The sequence below is a fragment of the Scyliorhinus torazame genome, chromosome 19 (assembly GCF_047496885.1).
Source record: "Scyliorhinus torazame isolate Kashiwa2021f chromosome 19, sScyTor2.1, whole genome shotgun sequence".
Lineage (NCBI taxonomy): Eukaryota > Metazoa > Chordata > Chondrichthyes > Carcharhiniformes > Scyliorhinidae > Scyliorhinus > Scyliorhinus torazame.
Genome location: NC_092725.1, coordinates 63,728,977 through 63,752,478, shown reverse-complemented (window position 1 = coordinate 63,752,478; position 23,502 = coordinate 63,728,977). Strand labels below are relative to the sequence as shown.

Genomic DNA, 23,502 nt, shown 5'->3' with positions numbered 1-23,502 from the left:
ACCTTGGGTGACTGTCCGTGTGGAGTTTGCACGTTCTCCCAGCGTCTGCATGGGTTTCCTCTGGGTGCTCTGGGAGTTTCCTCCCACAGTCCAAAGATGTGCAGATTAGGTGGATTGGCCAAGCTACAATTATCAAGAAAAATTTAAGAATACATTACAGAATTGATTGAAGGTAAAGGAAATGGAAACTGGGTCAACACATATTGGAACCACTACTCATGAAGACAATAAACACCAATATCGACTGGTTGGCTGGGCCAAGATTCCCATTTCTATGTTGTAACTATTATGTGGCTCTTGACTGCCTTCACCTTCCACCCACCGATCCCTGAATTGAATGCCGGTCTTGTTTGAAAATAAATTGACCGCCACAAAAACTTCCGAGAAAATCAAGAGGAGTTTATCATGTGTACCAGCTATTCCTCCAGTATAATTTATCAAACTCGGAGTCTGATAAAAACAAAGCTAGTAAGATACATACAACTCCCCATTTCTAATTACAATAAACGTACTAACTATCCATCAAATGGCCGAAACGATGACTGGATATAACCTAAAGCACATTCTTCATGCCCCAGATTCTCAAAATTGATTAGATTTCTTATTCTATGTCAGGAGCAGAAGGAAGATGGCAGCACAAACCTCATTTCCAGCAAAGCTAATTTTTTTCTCATCTATGGCTGTGCAGGAACCAGAAAGACTAAACAGTATGCTGTTCCTTTATATAAGTAGCGTGGGGTCTTAGCTCAGTTGGCGTGATGGCTAGATTACGGTGCAGAATGCCCAAATTCAATCACTACACTGGTTGTAGTTTGTGAAAAGCTGCCTTTTTGTGCATGCTTGATGTGATATGTGCCCTTCAAGCTATGTAACTACTTGTCTCTAACTGAGAGGAAGAAATGAAATGAAATGAAATGAAATGAAAATCGCTTATTGTCACAATTAGGCTTCAATGAAGTTACTGTGAAAAGCCCCTAGTCGCCACATTCCGCACCTATTCGGGGAGGCTGTTACGGGAATTGAACCGTGCTGCTGGCCTGCCTTGGTCTGCTTTCAAAGCCAGTGATTTATCCCTTTGCTAAACAGCCCCTTCCCACCCCCCCCTCCCCATATGTCTACATTGTACTTCAAAAAGAAAATCTCACTTTGTCCCCACACAGAAAAACAGATTTTATCAGAGATGCTCATGGTCCCATGTATAAACAGAAAGACGCAATCAGAACAAGGACCAAGAGAAATGCCAATTGTGTCATTCGTCAACAGACTGTTCCACTTTGAGATTCTTAGTTAATGTACAATTCCTTGGCAGAAAGCAGCAAGTATGGGTGAAAAACTGATTAATACTTCAAGCTAAAGAGTAAATGGTAACTTGTGAAGAAATCGGTGCCAAATCCTCCAAGTAATGAATAACATTAGCTCTTCAAACACATACCTATTTAAGGGATCATACAGAATAGGAGGTGGCCATTTGGCTCATCATGCCTGTGCTAGCTCTTTGAAAACATTCTCCAGTTAGTCCATCAAGCAACTTCGTTAGAATTACTCCGACAATTTTTGTTGAGCTTTCTGCAACCAATCCGCTTTGCTTCATTTGGTAAATAATGGTACTGGTTGAGACAGTTCATATTACAATCATTTGTCTAGCATTACCTTCGGGAAATTATGACTCAGTCAGTTTAGTCGTTCTCCTTCTCTAAAATGAATACAATGACTCTGTTGATGGCCTATAGGTTAAAGCGTTGCCTGGCATGGTAGGAAGCTGTATCCACTAGAGAGTTAAATTTCAATTCCCAGCCTGTGCTCAGAGAGCTGATCTCAGCTGGAGCACTAGTCAAGTGCTACACTTACCTTGGTAGGGAAAACCCATTAAGCTGGAGTTCAGTGTCAATCAGTTGGTAGCACTCTCCTCTGAGTCACAAGGTTCCAGGTTCAAGTCCCATTCCAGAGAATGACCACAAAATCAAGGTTAACAATCCAGTGAGGCATGTCGGCATGGAGGTGATGTCTTTTGGATGAGAAGTTAAACAGGCCTGAGATATCTGTTCAGTTGGCTGCAAAAGATTCCATTACACTATTCCAAAGGAGAGCTGGAAAGTTACCCCTAGTATCCTGACCAGTATTTATCCTTACAGTTCATTCCCCAGGTACCAACATCACCATCCCTGGCTATGTTCTGCTCCATCGGCAGGACAGACCCAGTAGGAGCAATGCACCTTGATAAGCACACGAGAGGGAGATTTCCTGGGAGTCCTTGACTCTGGACCCCCAAGAAGTTCAACACCTTCTAGGACAAAACAGCGCACTTGATTTACATCCCATTCACCAACCCAAATATTAACTTCCTCCAACACTGTTGCACAGTGGCAGCAGTGTGCATTATCTACAAGATGCACTGCAGCAACTCGCCAAGCCTCCTTCGACAGCACCTTCCAAACCAGCAACCTCCACCACCTAGAAAGACATGGTCAGCATATGCATGGGAATGCCACCACCTGGATGTTCCCCTCTAAGCCACACATCAAACTGACTTGGAGCTGTTTTGCCATTCCTTCAATGTCACGGGCTAAAATCCTTGGAACTCCCTTCCTAACAGCACGGTGGACTGTAGCAGTTCAAATGGACAGCTCACTACCACCTTCTCAAGGGCAATTAGGGATGGCACACAAATGCTGGCCTAGCCAACAACGTCCAAGAAAGAATGAAAAACTCTTCATTCAACATCATTAACACATATTGTCCGGTCATTATCCTAATGATGGTTTGCTGGGTGTAAACTGACTGCTGCATTTCTTCATTTACAATATTGTCAGAAAAATAATAAAAGTATTCCATTGGCTCAGGAACATCCAGTGGTTTCGAAAAGCATTATACGAACCCATGTTTTTCTTTCTTACCTGGTCTTAGTTCTATTAAGTGACACCAAACACACACACTTCAGTCTGCCACAAAAATGGACCCTAGAATCATTTCCTAGATTTTGAGTAATTTAAATATATTTTGACAGACTCCCTGGCTTCTGCCAACAAGTCCACTCGGAACTGGTCTCCCTGGCCTCTATACTGTAAAATGTGGCATCTGATCCCATGCAATTGGTTCTTCTATAAATTAAATGGTCCACGTAAACTCGAGAAACATAGGTCACCAGGGACAAACAATAGGACCAGATAAAAGTTTGGCATGGAAAGAGCCCATCATGTCTACATCAGCCAAAAAGGAAACTAGCCACTTATTTTAACCCCATTTTCCAGCATCTGATCCGCACCCTTGCAAATCACAGCACTTCAGATGCAGATGCAGGTTCCTGTTAAATGAGCGTTTCAGACCGGGGACAGCGAATTCCCGTAGCCCACCACCCTCTGGGTGAAAAGGTTTTTCCTCATGTCCCCTCTAATTCTCCTACCAATCAGCTGAAATCTATGCCCCTTGGTAATTGGCCTCAGATAGGATAACATAGGAATTTCCTGTCTACCCTATCCAGATCCCTCATAATTTTATACATCTCAATTAGGTCATCCCTTAGCCTCCTCAGTCCTAAGGAAAACAACCTTAGCCCATCCAATCTTTCCTAAGGAAAACAATCTTAGCCTATCCAATCTTTCCTAACAATTGCAATTTTCCTGCTCATGTAAAATTCTTGTAAATCTCCTCTGTACTCTTTCCAGAACAATTGTACCCTTCCTGTAATGTGGTGACCAGAGCTATGCCAAAAAGCTCCAGCCAAGTGTTTTATACAGTTCTGGTTTTGCATTCAATACTTCATCCAATAAAGGAAACTATTCCATATGCTTTCTTTACCACCTTGTCCATCTGTCCTGTCATTTTCAGTGACCTGTGGACATGCTCTTCAAGGTTCCTCAGCTCTTCTACCCCTCTCAATATCCACCCATTTCTTGAGTATTCCCTTGCTTTGTTTACCCTCCTCAAATGCATTTCCTCACACTTTTTCATATTGAATTCCATTTGCCACTTTTCTGCCCACTCAACCATTGGTATCAATTGGGAAACAACCCTCTTCACTCTCAACCTCAAGGTCAATTTTTGTGTCATCTGTAAATTTCCCAATCATGCCTCCCATATTCAAAAGTCCAAATCATTAACAGCAAGGGCCTCAAAACGGAGTCCTGTGGAACGCCACTGGAAACCACTTTCCATTTGCAAACGCTCATCCTGTCACTGGGCCAACTTTGGATCCAACTCGCCACCTTCCCCTGTATCCCACGGAATTTCACTATTCTGACCAATGCTGCATCAGAACAGATGATAAACATTTCTAATATCGGAATATTATTCCATTACACTCAGCCACACATAGGTGGCAGAAATGTGCATACAACTTCCCAAGGGAACACCTCTGAAGTAATTTCTTGACAATTTCTGCAACAGTTGTGGGAATTTTGCTGATGCAGCAGAATCCCACTTCTGGGACTGAAAGGGAGAGGCGAGAGCAGGACGCAGGGCTGCAGCTTGGTAATTAAGTGACAGGTGTCACTTATGTGGGGGATGGTAGGGGACTTTTGGTGGCCATGAAGTGTTCCCAAAGGAACCTGTTCCTGGATGTCCACTGGGAGTGTGTCATGTTTCAACGGGTGGTCGCCCGTCACGTCTGCTAGCCCTCCTGCTGTATGCATATTGGCTGTGAAGGCAGGCAGTGGCCCTTAACTGGCTCAATTGACTACCTGTTCTCTAATGGAACTCCAGCAGAAAATCTGTCCCTTGATATCTGTATTGAAATATTTCCACTTGGCCAAGGCATCAGGAAACTGCTGGAACCCGTAGAACATACTTAAGTCAAATCTTCAGAAGATTGGTAACAAGGGAGCATCCGTTGTCTCTTTAAAAAAAGCTTTGCCAACAAAATAATGAATTTTACGTATCTGGTCAGCAGGACCATACACAGTATCCACCATGTTCGGATCCCTAAATACATGGTAAACCAACCTGTGTCAACCTTGTCTCAGGGGTTGCACGCTGACCAAGCAAGAAGGTCAAAGGGTTCACAGACAAGTTAATAGATTTGAGCATATAAGCTGGACCAACAGTTCAATGTCAGATACCATATTACACCGGCATCGCACAGACCTTTTCAAGGTGAATGGCAGCATTCAAAAATGAGTTAGGGACCACATTTATATCTAAAAATTCTAAAAATCTGGTAATTTATCAAATCTTTCAAGCTGCAATGCACAAATTAGTTGCCACTTTTGCCTAGATTACAACAGTGACAAAGCTGCAGTATCCCTGGGCTATGAGTAGCTTTGGGATATCTTGCAGAAATTAAGTTTTTTTTTTCTTCTTTATAAACCATGTTTTACTACTTATTTCCCAATATTCTGGTCTAAAGAGAACAACTTCCACAGACTCTTTCATTTTACTTTTTAATCTGATGCTCGTTACACTGGGCAGAGACCCAATTGTTTACCAGACTCTCTGGGTATCTGGAGGTTGGAGGCTCACGTAACATGGAATAGAATGTGTGGGTAGCCCACTGCCTTCCCACCCATCTCCGAGATGTCCTCCCTTTTATGGTGAGTGGGTAACGTGTCAGCTAGCCCACCAGCGCTCAAGCCTATTAAGTTTCTTGGCTGGTAATTAATGGTCAGTTAAGGGCCTGTTCCATATCTGAGGCAATTATACTTGTGGCGAGAAAGGTGGAATGAAGGAGGCCAATCTGCTCTTTCACCACCTCAGGCTAAAAGGTGGGAAGAAGGGGCAGTATGTCCTTTACGGGTGTCCCATGTTCATTGGGTCACCATATCCCCAAGACTATACATCCCCTTATGTGCTTCCCATCCTGGCCTCCAGAACACCCCATCCCAGGATCCATGATTCATTCCTAACCAAGAACCCTGGACTCAACCAAAATTTTGGTATCCATGAATTTTCTTGCCTGAGCAATTTCCACCCCCCTCCCATAAAATTCATCCCCAAGTATAAGAAAGCAAAATGGTTATAAAAAGAGACTTTTTGTTTTAATGCTGTCCCCAAACAATGCCACAGCAGATGAATGATTATTAAAGACAGAAAATAATAAGGGACACGGTAATGGGAAGAAGCGAGGCAGACAGACAGACAAAGCAAATTCCAGTTCTTCAATTACATTGCTAAGTACTTCCAGTTGAGCTTTTAAAACATGGTTCTTTGCGTCTGAATACATGTCATTTCCAGCAAGCACTAATGAGCCACATTATGAACTTGACTGAATTTTAAAAATTGATTGTTAGTGTAGCTACTTGGGTACTCAGGATTGGTCAGTAAGTGTTGCCCAATTGCTGAAATCACATGTAGCAAGTAGCGGTTTTATTTTGGGTCATACGTAGGAACCCCTTCTCTGCAAACATTAAGGAATATGTTCAAGTTTTCTTTGAATTGCTAGGGAACTTGGATAGCATATAATTCTCCTTAGCCTTCTCCATGGCAATTCATTGGCCAGAGCCCATTTGCCACATTCTTTTCTCCGGTAGTGTAAGTTTTTGTGATAGTTTGATAGCATTTGTGCATTTGCTCTGCTGAGTGCAAGACAAAAAGCTTTGGCAACACGTCTCTCTTTTTAGCAGACTTCGTAAGTACTGAATTAGTTATAAAACATTTCAAGACATTAAGGCCGTAAAGGCTGCTATATAAATGCCCAAAATTGATTTTCCTCCTTTAAAGTTAGTTCTAATTGCTCAGTCATCGGTACTAAATTATTTGGGGGGTTTAAGTTTGCAGTAAAATCTTTTTTTAAATTAACTACACATCCAGAGAGATGATTATTTTTGGAGTTGCTGCAGTCTGAAAATTCAAGAAATATATTGAAACAAAACTATTTTATCAGTCGCTGTATTCCAAAATTCAATATTCTGACTGGCTGCGTGGGGTGCTTTCACTCTACAGAAGGCAGTCAGGCCCCATTGGGCATGCCCTCACGAGGCAGTAACACGAGAAAGCTCATCAACAAATCACCCTCTTACACGTGTCAGTGCAGTTCCCCATTCTTGATCATGTATGCATAGTCATTTGTTAAAGGTGTAAAGGAGCAGAGAAAATACAGCACAGCGGCCTCAGGCAGCAGCAACAGTGTGAGCCTTAGGACTCACGACTAAACCGGTAGACTCAGCCCTCTGGTGCTCAATATTATGTCAAAATAATCATAGGCAGATACCTAGGAAAAACTCAATCTTCCTATCTGAGTCTTGGATGCTTAAAAGGTTTTGAGGGTTAAACCCAATGATACAGACGTGAAATTGGGGGGGGGGGTGAACTGGCACTGGGTTCAGCAGCACTGAAGGGGCATTGTTCCAGGGCTCAAAGGAGCGAAGAGCGAGCAGGGTCATGTGTCATTCTGTTACAATGCTATCATGTGAAAGTCAGGTCAGGATGCATTTCGATGTCCATCTATTAGGTGTTTGGAAACAACTGGCAAACAATTTTGCAAAAAAGTAGCTTTAAGGTAATTGCTAAACCCTTTTGTGAAAGTGTGTGTGAGTGAAGGCAATTAAAAATAAAAGGACTAATTAGTACACTTGGAAGTATAAAGTGGCTCTGTCAACCTCTAAAAATGAGGGGGGAAAGATTACCACCTTTAATGAGAACTGGAAACTGGAGGACAGTGAATCCGTTAGCAGGTCTGAGCTAAACAAAGAGGAGAGAGGGTCAAGGGAGTAGTTTATTTGTATTCTTTCATGGGTGTCACTGGCCAGGCAAGTATTTGTTGTTCACCCCTAATTGTCCTTGAATGAAATATCTTGCTGGGCCATTTCACAGGGCATTTGTATGGATGGTGGACCAGGCAAGGACAGCAGATTTCCTTCCCTGAAGTACATCAGTGAACCAGATGGGCTTTTACAACCACACCATCATCTCTCACTAGTCAACTATAATGACTGCTGACTCCTGTTACAGGGAGACAATCAATGTGTAATGGCCAGTATTATAAAAGCTTGAAAGATGTGCAAGCTGATGGATGATGTACAAAGATTGTCTCACTGAGGCAATGAAAAGGCATCAAAAGAACAAGAGCAAAATAGCAAAGTGGATGAATGAAATGGTACCACAGGATACATACAAACTTTCAATGGTTTTACCCCCACAACTCAAAAGATGTGCACGGTTAGGTGGATTGGCCACACTAAATTGTCCCTTAATTGGAAAAAAATAATTGGGTGCTCTAAATTTAAAAGAAAACTTTCAAAATGGAAGTCAATGGAGCAGTCATGACAGCCCCTGACCTGCTTTTGAAGCCACAGTACAGTACAAGTGGTGCAGTTAATTTTCTAGTCAGTGCAGAAGTGAATTTGAATTTCAAGACTCCACTAGGAAAATTGAATGTAATTTCCAACTTTGCAGTTTGTGGATTTGCTAGAGAATCTTCCTTGCAAAATATAAATGATAATTCATAACTGTCTGTGACATATCCTTTAAAAGAAAATCGCTGGCTTTTAAAGCAGACCTAGGCAGGCCAGCAGCACGGTTCAATTCCCGTACCAGCCTCCCGAACAGGCGCCGGAATGTGGTGACTAGGGGCTTTTCACAGTAACTTCATTTGAAGCCTACTTGTGACAATAAGCGATTTTCATTTTTTTCATTTCATTATTCTTGTAACAACAGGCAATTGTGATGCAACATCTCTGATATAAGATAACATTTGGAGACCGTTTAAACCATTAGAGGGCAAATGATTCACTTTGCAAATAGTTCTGTCAAAATAACTTCTTACATGTTGCCTGTCAATTAATTATTCAGATTTAATTTTCCTTTTACATATTTTTATAACTCCAGAATAATGGGAACAAAATAGTTTCTCTGTTAGCAAAATTTAGTTGATTGTCAGAATAGGAGCAAAAAATCAAATTTGAAGTTCAGACAGTTTTAACATCAGATGACTTGCATACAATGCTGAGTGGTGTACTGTGCCGAAGGTTCAAAAATACAAGGAGGAGGTTTCTTATTAGCTGGATTGGGGAAAGGAAATTTGAAGAGAGATCCCATAGTCTTGTGGCAAAACTAGTACCAAAGACTGATATAGCTGCTTCAGCAAATTGAAATGAAATGAAATGAAAATCGCTTATTGTCACAAGTAGGCTTCAAATGAAGTTACTGTGAAAAGCCCCTAGTCGCCACATTCCGGCGCCTGTTCGTGGAGGCTGGTACGGGAATTGAACCGTGCTGCTGGCCTGCCGTGGTCTGCTTTAAAAGCCAGCTCTTTAGCCCTGTGCTAATGTGAACTGACGATGAATTGGCTTGTTCTTAGAATGAAGATTTTGCCAATCTACTTCTGCCACAGAGCACAGATCGACTGTGAAATGAAGAGTAATGTGATTGTTGGCATGGTAGCACAGTGGTTAGCACTGTTGCTTCACAGCGCCAGGGTCCCAGGTTCAACTCCCTGCTTGGGTCACTGTGCAGATTCTGTACATTCTCAGTGTCTGCTCAGGTTTCCTCCGGGTGCTCCTGTTTTCTCCCACAAGTCCAGAAAGACATGCTGTTAGGTAATTTGGACATTCTGAATTCTCCCTCTGTGTACCCGAACAGGCGCCAGAATGTGGTGGCTCGGGGCTTTTCACAGTAACTTCATTGCAGTGTTAATGTAAACAGTAGAAAAGATCATGAGACAAGTCGAATCACAGTAATTATCCACAGAACCCCTACAGTACAGGGGGAAGCCATTTGGTCCATCGTGTTTGTGCTGACCCTCTGAAAGAGCACCCGACCAAGGCCTACTCCATTCTCATAATTCCACCTGATCACACCATTGGAGACTAAGGGGCAATTTAGCATGGCCAATACACCTAACCTCATTCCAAACAATCTCCCTCGCTTCCGGATCTCATTCAGTGCAGTTCCGGGGGTACAGTGTCGCGAACCTCGCAATACAGGGTGCCGGGTATGCCAATTTTAAACTAGATGTTCTCCCCGATCTCTGTGCTCCTCTCCTGTCGGGACTGGACTTCCTCAGGAGCCTGACTCTGAAGTTCGGCGGGCCCCCTACCCCCTCTCACCGTATGTAGCCTCGTGACCCTAAAGGTCGACCCTCTCCCGCTCTTTGCGAACCTCACCGCCGACTGTAGACCCGTCGCCACCAGGAGCAGGCGGTACAGTATCCAGGACAGAGGTCCAGCGGCTCTTGAGGGAGGGGATCATCGAGGCCAGTAATAGCCCCTGGAGAGCCCAGGTGGTGGTCGTCAGGACTGGGGAGAAGAACCGGATGGTTGTAGACTACAGCCAAACCATAAACCGGTACACGCACCTCGATTCGTACCCCCTTCCCCGGATAGCGGACATGGTGAATCAGATTGCACACTACAGGGTGTTCTCCATGATAGATCTGAAGTCCGCAATCAGCTCCCAATCCGCCCGGAGGATTGCCACTACACGGCCTTTGAGGAAGACGGACGTCTCTTCCACTTCCTCCGGGTTCCCTTCGGCATAACCAATGGGGTCTCAATCTTCCAAAGAACGATGGATCGAATGGTGGACCAGTACGGGCTGCAGGCCACATTTCCGTACTTTGACAACGTCACCATCTGCGGCCACGACGCCAACCTTCAGAAATTTCTCCAAACCGTCCAAGCCCTCAACCTCACTTATAACAAGGAAAATGCGTTTTCCGCAAAACCCGACTGGCCATCCCCGGCTATGTCGTGAAAAACGGAGTCCTGGGGCTCGATCCCGACCGCAACTCCTGCAACTTCCCCCTCCCCCACTGCCCCAAGGCCCTGAAAAGATGCCTCGGGTTCTTTTCCTATTATGCCCAGTGGGTCCCCAACTATGCAGACAAAGCCCGCCCACTGATCAAACCCACCATCTTCTCACTGACGGCTGAGGCCCGCCAGGCCTTCAGCCGCATCAAGGCAGATATTTCCAAAGCCGCGATGCGCGCGGTGGACGAGTCTGCCCCCTTCCAGGTAGAGAGCGACGAGTTAGAGGTCGCCCTCACTGCTACCCTTAACCAGGCGGGCAGGCTCGTAGCCTTTTTCTCCCGGATCCTCAACGCCTCCGAGATTCGACACTCCTCAGTAGAAAAAGAAGCCCAAGCCGTCGTGGAAGCTGTATGGCATTGGAGGCACTACCTCACTGGTAGGTTTACCCCCGTCACCGACCAGCGTTCGGTAGCCTTCATGTTCGACAACACACAGCGGGGCAAGATCAAGAACAATAAAATCTTGAGGTGGAGGATCGAACTCTCCATCTATAATTACGATATCGTGTATCGTCCTGGGAAGCTCAATGAGCCCCCAGATGCCCTGTCCCGCGGCACATGCGCCAGATGACCGACTCCGGACCATCCACAACGACCTTTGCCACCCGGAGGTCACCCGGCTTCTCCACTACATCAAGGCCCGCAACCTGCCCTACTCCACCGAGGTCAGGGCCATGACCAGGGACTACCAAATCTGCGCGGAGTGTAAGCCGCACTTCTATCGACCAGACAAGGCCCACCTGGTAAAAGCATCCCGGCCCTTCAAGCGCCTCAGCATCGACTTCAAAGGGCCCCTCCCCTCTACCAACCGCAACGCGTATTTTCTCAACATCGTTGACGAGTACTCCCGCTTCCCCTTTGCAATCCCTTGCCCCGACATGACCGCGGCCACTATCATTAAGGCCCTGCATAGTATCTTCACCCTGTTCGGTTTTCCCACTCACGTCCAGTGACCGGGGCTCCTCGTTTATGAGCGACGAACTGCGTCAGTACCTGCCCGGTAAGGGCATCGCCTCGAGCAGGACTACCAGTTACAACCCTGGGGAAACGGACAGGTGGAGAGGGAGGACGTGACGGTATAGAAGGCCGTCCTTCTGGCCCTACGGTCTAGCAGTCTCCCAGTTTCCCGCTGGCAGGAGGTCCTCCCCGACACGCTCCACTCCATTAGGTCACTTCTTTGCACAGCTACGAACAAAACCCCTCGTGACCGCCTATTTGTTTTCCCTCGGAAATCCACCTTCGGGGTCTCGCTTCCAGCCTGGCTAACGACTCCAGGGCCCGTACTCCTCCGAAAACACGCGTGGAGCCGTAAGTCCGACCCCCTGGTCGAGAGGGTCCAGCTCCTTCACGCCAACCCCCAGTATGCCTACGTGGCGCACCCTGCCGGCGACAAGATACGGTCTCCCTCCGGGACCTGTCACCCGCAGGATCCCCTACAACGATCAGCTACCCCCCCCCCCCCCCAACATACACCGAACAGCACCACCGCCCCTGCATGGCCCACACCCCTTCCCCCCCATCGCCGACCTACAGGGATGAAACTCCAGAAGACACGCTCCCGGAGTCAACACCCATGCCCGCATAGAGTTCAACATGCATGCCCGCAACGACGAGTTCAACACCCGTGCCCGCAGCAAAACCAGAGCACAGGCGATCGCAGCGCACGATCAAGGCGTCGAACAGACTCAACCTGTGAGCCACTTCACCCCCGCTGGACTTCAATTTTTTTAACAGGGGGTGAATGTATTACGGCGACCATTCACCACTGTATTGCATTGTACTATGTTGTTGCCCTTGTGGGCTCCACCTATGGACCATTGTATCACATTACACCGCACTGTATCATGTTGGTGCCCTTGTGGGCTCCACCTCCCTTGGGGGAGGTATATAGATCTGCTGCCCTGCAGGCGGCTCTCAGTGCAGAACAGTCGCAGGCAGGCACAGTTCTAGCTGATTAAAACCACTGTTCACTTCAACTCTCCGTCTCGTGTGAATTGATGGTCGCATCACTTACTATCAATCATTTTTTAAATCAACATGTTGGATAAACAACTGCACACTGGGAAATGCTGCCATCCTTATTTTCAGCCAATAAGCGATAAACTTAGTTAAGGAAAAAAAATGATGGCTGCCTATGCCCAAATCCTGGTTTGCAGATGCCTTTATCAGTCTCTCATGGAAGGCAAGTTCCACCGCCCCCCTCATGATTTATTGTACATTTTAATGTGAAAGGATTAGCCCAAAGTCCTATTTCCAACTAAACTTGGCTAACATTTTTGTTTCCATGAAGAAGAGCCAATGTGTCAGAGTAACCTTTCCATCAATTCTTTTAGTTTAACCACATGTGGAAAAACAACCCGTCACCCCCCTGGCTCCATTAAATTAGATTCCTGACAACCTGATGGATTAAAAAGGCAGGAGGGCGGGAGGGGCACTTTTAACCCGCCGCATCAAACACAATGTGCAGCCACAAAGCCATTGGCAAAACTACCAACAACAGCAACAAAAAAAAGGTACATTCATCGTGGGGACAGAGAGGGAAGAAAAACAATACGGTGACAGGCACTTCCACCGAGGGGGGTTTGCAAAACGGTTGTGCCGCACAAGGAGGGCAGCAAGAAGGCGACAGCTAAACGGGCCGTTGACCAGGGTCCCAGCAAAACAACTCACTCAGTCGCGGTGCCGGACGGGGCCGGAGCCGTGCGGGGCGCCCACTTGTTGAATCCACCCCAGGCCGGGCGAAAGCAAGGCCGACATCACCAGCACTCTGGCGAGGTGAGGTTACTACTTTCTGTTTTCAATTCCACATCACAAAGAGGGAGGGAGGGAGGAAGAGGAAGAAGCAGGGACCAAGTAAACAGATTGTTTGGGGGGGGGGGGGGGGATTACTGCGCGCGCGCCAAGCCCCTCCACATCCCTCGAGGACTCGGCCGACGTTAATCCCCCCACCCCACAATCCGACACGCGCGGCATAACGGCAGAGACCCGCCAGAGGATCTAATGTTACAGAGAGCAGAAATCCCACTTACTGAGAGGTGGTGGTGGAGGAGGAGGAGGAGGAGGAATGGGGATTTGGGGGGGGGGGGGGGGGGGCAGCCAGCCTAATCTGATGACACAATCTTTGTCAACATGCTGGACTTCTCTGAACTTGGCCAGCACTTCACATCGCCATGGAGACGGCGAGTAAAAAGAAATCCGGCGGCGATGAGGGGAGTGAGGGCTTTGCCCCAGGCCGGGGGGGGGGGGGGGGGGAAATCACGTCGTCTTTAACTCGGAGTGATGATTAATCCAAGACAGGAAATGTCAGAACTGAGCTTGTGCAAAATGGTCGGTTTGACAGGCGCTGGTGTTAAAAAAAAACTCCACAGAGAGAGAGAGAGAGCAAAAAAAAGTTTCAGGTCCTCCTGCCAATCGGACACCGTGAGTTCAGAAGCGGAAAAAAAAACTTGAACCTCTGCCAAAAATATCAGCGAAGCGCAAGAATCCCAGGCGGCGTCCTCCCCCCCCCCCCCCCAATGTTTACTAGCCATTTAGCCAACCGCTGGGTGGCAAGATAAATGTTTTTTTGTCCACAACACAGACACCAGATGAAGTCTCCCCGCCCCCGCCCCAAATGGGGGCTTTGGTTTATTTTTAAATCATAAGCTGACCCTGACCCATCGGCAGCTTCGAGCAAACGCCTCCCCCTCGCAAATCCAGCACACTTCGACCAGCAGCAGTATTTTCTTTTTATTTCATTTTCATGCACTAAATAATCTGTTTGAGTTGCTCGCAGAAAAAATATTTTTCACTGTACCTCAGTACACGTGACAATAAACAAATCCAAATATAAATAAAGCCACCATCCGGTCGTGCCACTGAAGCTCGCTTTCGCTCTGCCAAGTGCAGGGGTATCCCCCCCCACCACACTCAAGAGTTGAATGCTTTGTCACTGGAAGATGGGACAAATTAAGCCCTGATCCTTTCAATTTCAGAACACTGAATATAAATAATCAACATGAATTAGCCTGCTTCAATAACGCCATGGCCTAGATATCAAATATTAGCTTTATTTATAATATTGGCTCAATATTAAATAGTGGCTTTTTATCACTTGAATTGTAAATGTTTGATAAAATACAATATGAATGAACCATGTGTACAGCGTTGGTCTCCTTATTTAAAGGAAAGATGTAAATGCATTCGAAGCAGTTCAGAGAAGGTTTACTGGACTAATACCAGGAATGAGAGAGTTGTCTGATGAGAAAAGGTTTGTATCCACTAGAGTTTAGAAGAGTAATGAGACAATTTGATCGAAATGTATAAGAGCCTGAGGGTTATTGACAGGGTGGAAACAAGTGAGGATATTTCCTCTTGTCAGTCAATTGAGAACTGGGGGCCATTGTTTAAAAATAAGGGGTCGCTCATCTAAGACAGAGATTAGGAGGTTTTATTTTCCTTCAGAGGATAGTGAGTCTCTGAATTCTTTTCCTCAAAAGGCAGTGGAATCTTTGAATATTTTTACGGCAGAGCCAAATAAATTCTTCACGAACAAGGGGTGAAGGGTTATTGGGGGGGAGGCAGGAATGTGGGGTTGGTGTTACGGTTGGATCAGCCATGATCTTACTGAATGGGGGAGCAGGCTCAAGGGGCCGAATGGCCTATTCCTGCTCCTAATTCATGTGTTCATATCCAAGTTATATTATTTTTTCCAAAAACTATCTCACTGAAACTATCAGACAAAAGTTGACATTTTAAAATATGCAATTCGACCTTTCATTTTTTTTTAAATGACAAAGTTAAATAAAGCTGTGATGTAATATTCCTTGTTCACCTGCTCGTGAGAGCCGTACTCTCCTCAATCCTGCACTGAACCGTATTTGTTTTACTTATTTGCATATCAGTTTCAGAATACACCAGCTTGTGGCACACACTTCCTGTCATACAACATTCCTGCCTCTGTTACATCTCAATGCTGCAGGTGAAAACGGTCAACAATTTAAAAATTGCTCCACGAAAGTTATTAACTCCTTCATGTGGGCCTACTGAAACTCATTTCTTGCAGGCTTCTATAAAGAAACTCCAGGATTCTTGCTCAAAATAAACTAAACATTTACCAGGGTTCTCCCCTCCCCCTCCATGTGTTTAGTTTTTCTCTTTGCTTCTAGCAAAATGCTTGGCAAAGTGTAGTGTGCAGATCACATGCACAGTGGGAAGAACTATTACATTTGGCTCACTCAAAATAGCCTTTGAGTTATGTGCCAGCATCTTGCGAATGCTTCCCTTATGGAGTAGCTGAAGGAGTGTGACAATTGACCAGTCAGCTGTGGCTCAGTGGGAGCACCCACGCTTCTGATTCAGAAAGTTTTCAGGTCCTACCCAGGACTTGATGCTAAACTAGGCACTACTGCGTGAGCTGGACTGTCAGAGGTGCTGTCCTTCGGATGAGATATTAAGGCCTGTTTTGCCCTTTTGCATTGATGCAAAAGATCCCATGACACTATTTCAAAGAGCATCAGGGGAGTTATTCTTAATGCCCTGGCCAATACTTAGCCCTTGACCAATATTATCTGATTATCTCATTGCTGTTTGTGGGAACTTGCTGTGCACATATTGGCTGCTTTGTTTCCTAAACTGCAACACTGACTACATAATAAAAGTACTTAATTTGTGTAAAGCACTTGGGAACATCCTGATGCCTGAAAGGGGATTATAAAAACTATGTTTTAATTGTACCTACATTAAGGTGGATGGGGTGGGGAAACTGGAGTAGTTCAGTCAGAGTTCTTGCTACTGACAGCAATTTAGCAAACTCCTACAGATCGATGTGTACCTGGCTGTAAATGTCAGGCGAGGTCAAAGCTTTTAAGTAGTCTGCAGACACTGCTCATAAGCACAACAACCACTTGAGCAAAATACTGGAGACTTAGGACACTTGAAAAACTAAACTGTAGCAGAACACAAAAGCAAGGATAGCTTTGACAAAGTGTCATCTGGACTCAAAACATTAGCTCTTTTCTCTCCTTACAGATGCTGCCGGACCTGAGATTTTCCAGCATTTTCTCGTTTGGTTTCAGATTCCAGCATCTGCAGTAATTTGCTTTAATCCAATGTTTAACTCACTGTCACTTCTCTTCCAGAAGTGATTCTCATCCTGGTTTTCAAATCCCTCCTTGGCCTTGCCCCTCCCTATCTTTGCAATCTCCTCTAGTTTCACAGACCTCCAAGATAGCTGTACTCATCTAATTCTTGAGCATCCATGTTTTTACTGCTCCACTATTGGCGGTTGTGCCTTCAGCTGCCCAGGTACTAGGTTTTGGAATTCGATCCCTAAATCTTTCCACCTATTTTTCTTTCCATTAAGACAGTTCTCAAAAGCTACCACTTTGGCCAAGCTTTTGACCATCTGCTCAAATATCGCCTTATGTGGTTTGGTGTCAAATTTGATTTAGTAATGCTGTAAAATACCATTGAACGTTTTATTACGTTAAATGGGCTATATAAATACAAGTTCAATAAAGTTGCATAGCATCTTAGGCTGCAGTTGGGTTATTGTGTTCATTTTCTGAAATCCCATTGAAGGTCTGATATAAAAGCAATAGAACAGGTTTGGCGTAGATTCATAGTTACATCAATATTACAACACAGAAGTATGCTGCTTGGCCAAATCAGTCTATGTTTATCCTCCACATGAGCTGTCGTCCAAATATCATGTACCCTCCCAGTTCCCGTATTTCCCATTCTTTCAAACATCTATCTAACCTATTCTTTAATGATCTTCTTTAATCTTTATTATTGTCATAAGTAGGCTTACATTAACACTGCAATGAAGTTACTGTGAAAATCCCCTATTCGTCACATTCCGGCACCTGTTCGGGTACACAGAGGGAGAATTCAGAACGTCCAATTCACCAAACAATCACGTCTTTCGGGACTTATGGGAGGAAACAAGAGCACCTGGAGGAAACCCACGCAGACACTGGGAGAACGTACAGACTAGCACAGACAGTGACCCAAGCTGGGAATCGAATCTGGAACCCTGCCGCTGTGAAGCAACAGTGCTACCCACTGTGCTACGGTGCAGCCACACTGGTGGAGCATTTCACAGCATCGTAGCATTCTGTGTAGAGGTTTCTTCTGCAGTTTATCCTAAGTACTGCCTTACATTTATATCTCCTCACCCCTCATACACTAGAAATAGTCTGTTCCTACCTTTTCAGTTGCCTCATAATTTTTACCTCTATTAAATCACCCCTGTATCCTTCTTTGGCCTAACAAAAATCAGTCGCGAGTGTATGTTAAAGGTTATAGTTACAAGAGACTTGAGAAATTACATAGAAGTTACAGTGCAGAAGAAGGCCATTCAACCCATCGAGTCTGCACCGACCCACTTAAGCCCTCACTTCCCCGTAACCCAATAACCCCCCCCTAACCTTTTTGGATACTATGGGCAATTTAGCATGTCCAATCCACCTAACGTGCACATCTTTGGACTGTGGGTGGAAACCGGAGCACCCGGAAGAAACCCACGCAGACACGGGGAGAATGTGCAGACTCTGCAGACAGTGACCCAGTGGGGAATCAAACCTGGGGCCCTGGCGCTGTGAAGCCAGTGTTAACCACCGTGCTGCCCGACGGATTCCAGTTGGGAGTAATTTTTTTAAAGAATAAGGTTGTGAAGGTAACCAGATAGAGATATTAGGATGATACACTAAATAGATTAAACGTGAAATTTATTGCTGCAAACCATAATTGAAATAAAGTTGATTAATTATTTTAAAAGGATTTATTACAGGATATGAAGTGCAAACAGGAAAGTGGGATTGGATTATGTGGCTCGTATGGAGAAAAACATTGCACATTGATGACCTATTTTTGTTCTGGAATGTTCTATGATTCATGGTTTTCAGGATAGGAAGCAGGGACAAATTTGAAAAAAAAGTTGCTGGTAAGTTCTGCTTAATTAAATTTGCTACACATGCTGAAGTATTTCTTTGACACTTTTCAGAGACTGATGATTTTTAACCCATTGTCATCAGTGGGATTTGAACCCATTGAGCCATTGCAGACATTCATTTTTTAAAATAAATTTAGAGTACCTAATTCATTTTTTCCAATTAAGGGGCAATTTAGTGTGTTCAATCACATACCCTGCACATCTTTGGGTTGTGGGGGCGAAACCCACGCAAACACGGGGAGAATGTGCAAACTCCACACGGACAGTGACCCAGAGCCAGGATCGAACCTGGGGACCTCGGACGGCAGACATTCATTACCCCTACTTCAGTTACCTTTATCAAGTAACACATAGAACCCGCTAATTAGTTCCCCCATTGCACCCCCTATTTTGTATTTCCTAGGTTGCAGCTTTTCTCCCTAATCTTAGATACTTTTTTTCCTAGTCCCTTTAACTTTCTAATAACATTTTTTAAATATAAATTTAGAGTACCCAATTATTTTTTTTCCAATTAAGGGGCAATTTAGCGTGGCCAATCCACCTAACCTGCACATCTTTGTGTTGTGGGGGTGAAACCCACGCAGACACGGAGAGAATGTGCAAATTCCACACCGGACAGTGACCCAGGGCCGCACTCTCACTTTCTAACGAAAGGTTAACTATTTTGGAATCAGTACGGTAAAATGGACAGGAGTCTGAATTTTAGGACCAATATAAAATTGGACACTTTAAATTAAGAACTGTGCTGTGCTGTACTATGTTCTAATTGGACATTTTAATTTAAACCACAGTCAGCTCCAGGCTAGCCTGATAGGAATTCGAACAGCCAAGCTTGAATCTACTGAACCGAGACAGTCGAGACAAGTCTGGGCCTGTCCCGTCAACAAGACATCAGGAGATAATCTGTCCCATTCAAATGGGGTATAAAGATCAACTACGAGGGCTCTCCCCAGCGAAGACTTGCCGCATAGGTAACAAAGAAAATTTGACGACAGACCAAAGGACAGAAAGAAGCAGTGTGCGAGACCCACCTTCGTAGACGAAGGCCCTGAGACAGCCGAAACTCAGAGAATTGGACCCGCAGCTCAACTAGTTCATCAGCCCAGGTAGTATTAAGAATCTTGGGATTCTTATTAGTTGGGATAATTTGAGGAGGGGTAACAGTTTTACTGTGTTTAATAATAAATTTGGTTGAATCATAAACTTGTATTTGACCTTTGTTCATCTCGCAAATAAGAGCACCTGGGTAAAACGTTTGAATAATCAACTAGTCAAAGTGTCTGAAGTTTTACAATCAAACACCAGTAACATTTGCTTATGATTTATCTACTATACCCGTTTTGCTCACTGAAACCTCAAATAATCAACAAGATTGCCCCGTGACTTCAAAAGCTTTTCACCGGTCATTCTTTCTCTCCTAACTGCTACTTATATTGGTTTTCTGGATCTCTTTACCAAACGCACTCTGGGAACCACAACCTTCGAACCCAGAGCTCTCAATAGCCCTCTGCATACCAACCTCTCCATATCAGCCATTTGCATTTATTTGTTTGAGCAATACCAAGCAGAGAGAGGAGCTACCTGCTGGAAATTACCATTTTGCAGCTCTAGGTGTCTTCAGTACAATCCAGCAACCTGCCATCTGCAGTTTAGTTATTTTTCCCTGTTCCTTAAAAAATTACCACCTCTAAAACCGAGAAGGGTTCTGTTGGTGGTTTGTGAGAAACTTTAGGCTTCTGGTTTATGAGAAGATTCTGCTGAAAACTTGGAGGGCCAGGAATCTGCTTGGAATTCTGGAGTAAGGTCAACTGGAAGTTCCCAGTGTGAATTTTCCATAAAAGGGAAATAGCCTTTTTGGCCCAGCACATTTCCCAGACTCATAGAATGTTTATAGTACAGAAGGAGGCCATTCAGCAGGTTGTATCTGCTGGGTCTCCAATGGAGCAAAGTGGTTTGCACTGAGTGCTGCTTGAGGGCACAGAGTATGAAGCCAGGAGCTTGGTGAGTGAGGGGAACTGAAGGGCTAATTTCTTTCTCAAGTCTAGTTTTGTTTACTTTTAGCAATTAACTAAAAGTTACTGTTTAAGTTAAGAGGTAAGTTAAGTTTCTTGCAGTCTGAAACCGGGATATACAAGCTCCTGGAAAGCAGCTTTGACGAGTTAATTTGGTAGCTAGTTTAAACTGGCTTTTGAGCACAGTAAGAAGTCTCACAACACCAGGTTAAAGTCTAACAGGTTTGTTTCGAATCACTAGCTTTCGGAGCGCAGCTCCTTCCTCAGGTGAATGAGTTAGTGATTCAAAACAAACCTGTTGGACTTTAACCTGGTGTTCTAAGACTTCTTACTGTGCCGACATCTCCACATCATGGTTTGTTAGCATTAGCAGAGCTGACTCACTATTGTTTATCAGAGAGTCTCAAATTCAGGAGTATCTTAAGTGCTGCCTGTCTGCACTTTGTGAAGTGCGCAATACCGGAAGTTTGGTGAAGAGGGGAACTATAAGAAAAATAAATGTAATTAATATAATAACGATGACAGGACTGCAATCCATGACAACCACATCTTAAGTGTCTGGCTTGAGGAGCTTCAGCTTAAGAGTCAATGAGCTGGAGGCCGAGCTTCAGACACCGGGACACGTTAGGTTGGGGGAAACTTACCTGGACACTTCATTCTAGATGATTGTCAAATTCCTGAGGTTAGTGGCATCTGATGTGGTCGGTGATCAGCGACAGAAGGGTGTGCCTGCAAGTCAGGCAAGTAAGGAAATCAAGAAGGCGGGAGTGGACGAGCCTGAGTCGCTGCAATTGAGCAACAAGTTTGTGATTCTTGCAGCTTGTATGGACAAGAGTGAGAGCTGTACTGTGGATGAGCAGAATGACCATGGCATTATGTTATAGGAAGTCATTCAAGTGGGGGGTAGTTAAAAGAAATACAGTAGTAGGAGGAGACGTTACAGTCAGGAGAATTGACACCGTTCTCGGCATGTAAAGAGTTAGAATCCAGAAGGCTTTGTTGCCTGCCCAGTGCCAGGTTTGGGATAGCTCATCAAGGCTGAAGAGGAACTTGCAGTGGGGTTGGGGAGAGGGATACAGTTGTTGTGGTCCATTTGGGTACCGATAACAAAGGTAAGACTAGGAAAGAGCTTCAAATATGTGGAGCTCGGCACTAAATTAAAAGGCAGAACCCTAAAAGGTAGTAATCTCTGGATTATTATCTGAGCCATGCACAAATTGAAATAGAGTAAATAAGATTAGAGACCAGTGTGAGAGAAAGGGGTTCTGGTTCGTGGAACACTGGCACAGGACTGGGCAAAGTGGGATGGATTTCGCTTGAACCATGCTGGGACCAGGGTTCTAATGAGTTATATACCAGGGAATCACAGAGGACTTCAAACTAAATATTGTGGGTAAGGAATCACGTAGTGGAAGATTGAGTAAATTCAATGGAAATGATAAGGCAATAGGTCAAGGAGGTAATGAAAATCAGAGTATTGCGGGAAGGGAGAGTGACACATAGCGGACAGGGCAAGGTTTACAAAAACAGTAAATAAAAACTGAATTAAGGGTTTTGTATCAGAATGTCCGCAGCATTTGCAATAAAACAGATAAATTGTCAGCTCAACTAGAAATTCAAATGTATGACCTGATAGCCATTGCCAAGACGTGGTTACAAGGAAACCAAAGCTGGCACCTAAATATTCAAGGGTATGTGACATTCAGAAGAACAGGAAGCTGGGAAAACATGGTGGGGTAGCTCTGTTAATTAAAGAGGGTATTAGTACTGTGGTGGGAGATGAACTTACTTCTAAATGTCAAGGTGTAGAATCAGTTTGGGTCGAATTAGGAAACAACAAGGGACAGAAAAACATTGGCGGGAGTTGTTTAATGGCCGCTAAAGACCAAAGATTCTTGCCACATTGGGATCAGTTCTGGGGGAGATGGAACTCCACAAGCCAAACATGTTGAACCTAAATCATAAACAGAGTCAGGACCAACTTTCTTGCAGGGCAATTTGTTTGTGCTATTGAAGAAGGTTCAGCTAACCTGGCATGATGTGGGAACCAGAAGGTAATATAAGAAAGGAATACAAAGGTATACAGGATACCGAAGGAGACTGTTTCCAATCATAGATCATAGAATTTACAGTGCAGAAGGAGGCCATTCGGCCGTCGAGTCTGCACCAGCTCTTGGAAAGAGCACCCTTCCCAAGCCCACACCTCCCGCCTATCCCCGTAACCCAGCAACCCCACCCAACATTTTTGGACTCTAAGGACAATTTAGCATGGCCAGTCCACATAATCTGCACATCTTTGGACTGTGGGAGGAAACCGGAGCACCTGGAGGAAACCCACGCAGACACGGGGAGAACGTACAGACTCCACACAGTGACCCAAGCCGGGAATCGAACCTGGAACCCTGGAGCTGTGAAGCAACTGTGCTGACCACTGTGTTGCCGTGCTGCCCAACCACTGTGCTACTGTGCTGTGTAGCCACCTAAAATGGCTAATTCCCGATTTATTTGGCCAAAACCCGATATAAAATGGCTAACCGAAAAGGCTGATGGGAAAAGCAGCCAACAGGGCACAAACGGACAGCTGCAGACAGAATAGCGTATTCGGCTCTGGGGAAGTCGGCCCAGATCGATACTTGCGACCATTAGCAGCACATCAACACAGACATCTGCAGTTTAATCGGCAATCCCCGGGAACAATTGCAACATATTAGCAATTGAATGCCGGGCCAGACCTCTCGGCGCCAGCAGTGGCCGAAACAAAGACAGGTGAACGACCACTCTCCGATCGAGGAATCGCCCCATCATTGGAGCGTATCGAACCCAATGATTGGGAACAAGTCCAATCACTTGGGACTCAGGGTCAAGGGCCGCCCCGA

At 45.0% G+C, this 23,502-nt stretch overlaps 1 protein-coding gene and 1 long non-coding RNA gene across 12 annotated transcripts in view; one reads left to right on the top strand and one right to left on the bottom strand.

Annotated features, from left to right (window-relative positions):
• The window catches only part of LOC140396174 (ataxin-7-like protein 1), a 317,394-nt gene that overhangs the window by 168,771 nt on the left and 125,121 nt on the right, over positions 1-23,502 (bottom strand). For 2 of the 11 annotated variants that reach the window (XM_072484435.1, XM_072484438.1), the window contains exon 1: positions 13,349-13,505. The exons of 7 other annotated variants lie outside the window; for them this stretch is intronic. Coding sequence is in view for 1 of the 4 variants with exons in the window: in XM_072484434.1 (XP_072340535.1) it covers positions 1,849-1,867 (19 nt within the window). In the remaining 3 variants the exon portion in view is untranslated. Of the gene's footprint in view, positions 1-1,848; positions 1,980-13,348; positions 13,506-13,707; positions 13,782-23,502 lie in introns of those variants that run through there. 2 more of the 11 variants (XM_072484436.1, XM_072484434.1) reach the window with 2 other exon arrangements.
• LOC140396176 (uncharacterized) lies at positions 13,071-19,817 on the top strand. Its single transcript, XR_011936473.1, has 3 exons — positions 13,071-13,453; positions 18,441-18,605; positions 19,406-19,817. It is a non-coding gene; the product is annotated as an uncharacterized lncRNA (long non-coding RNA).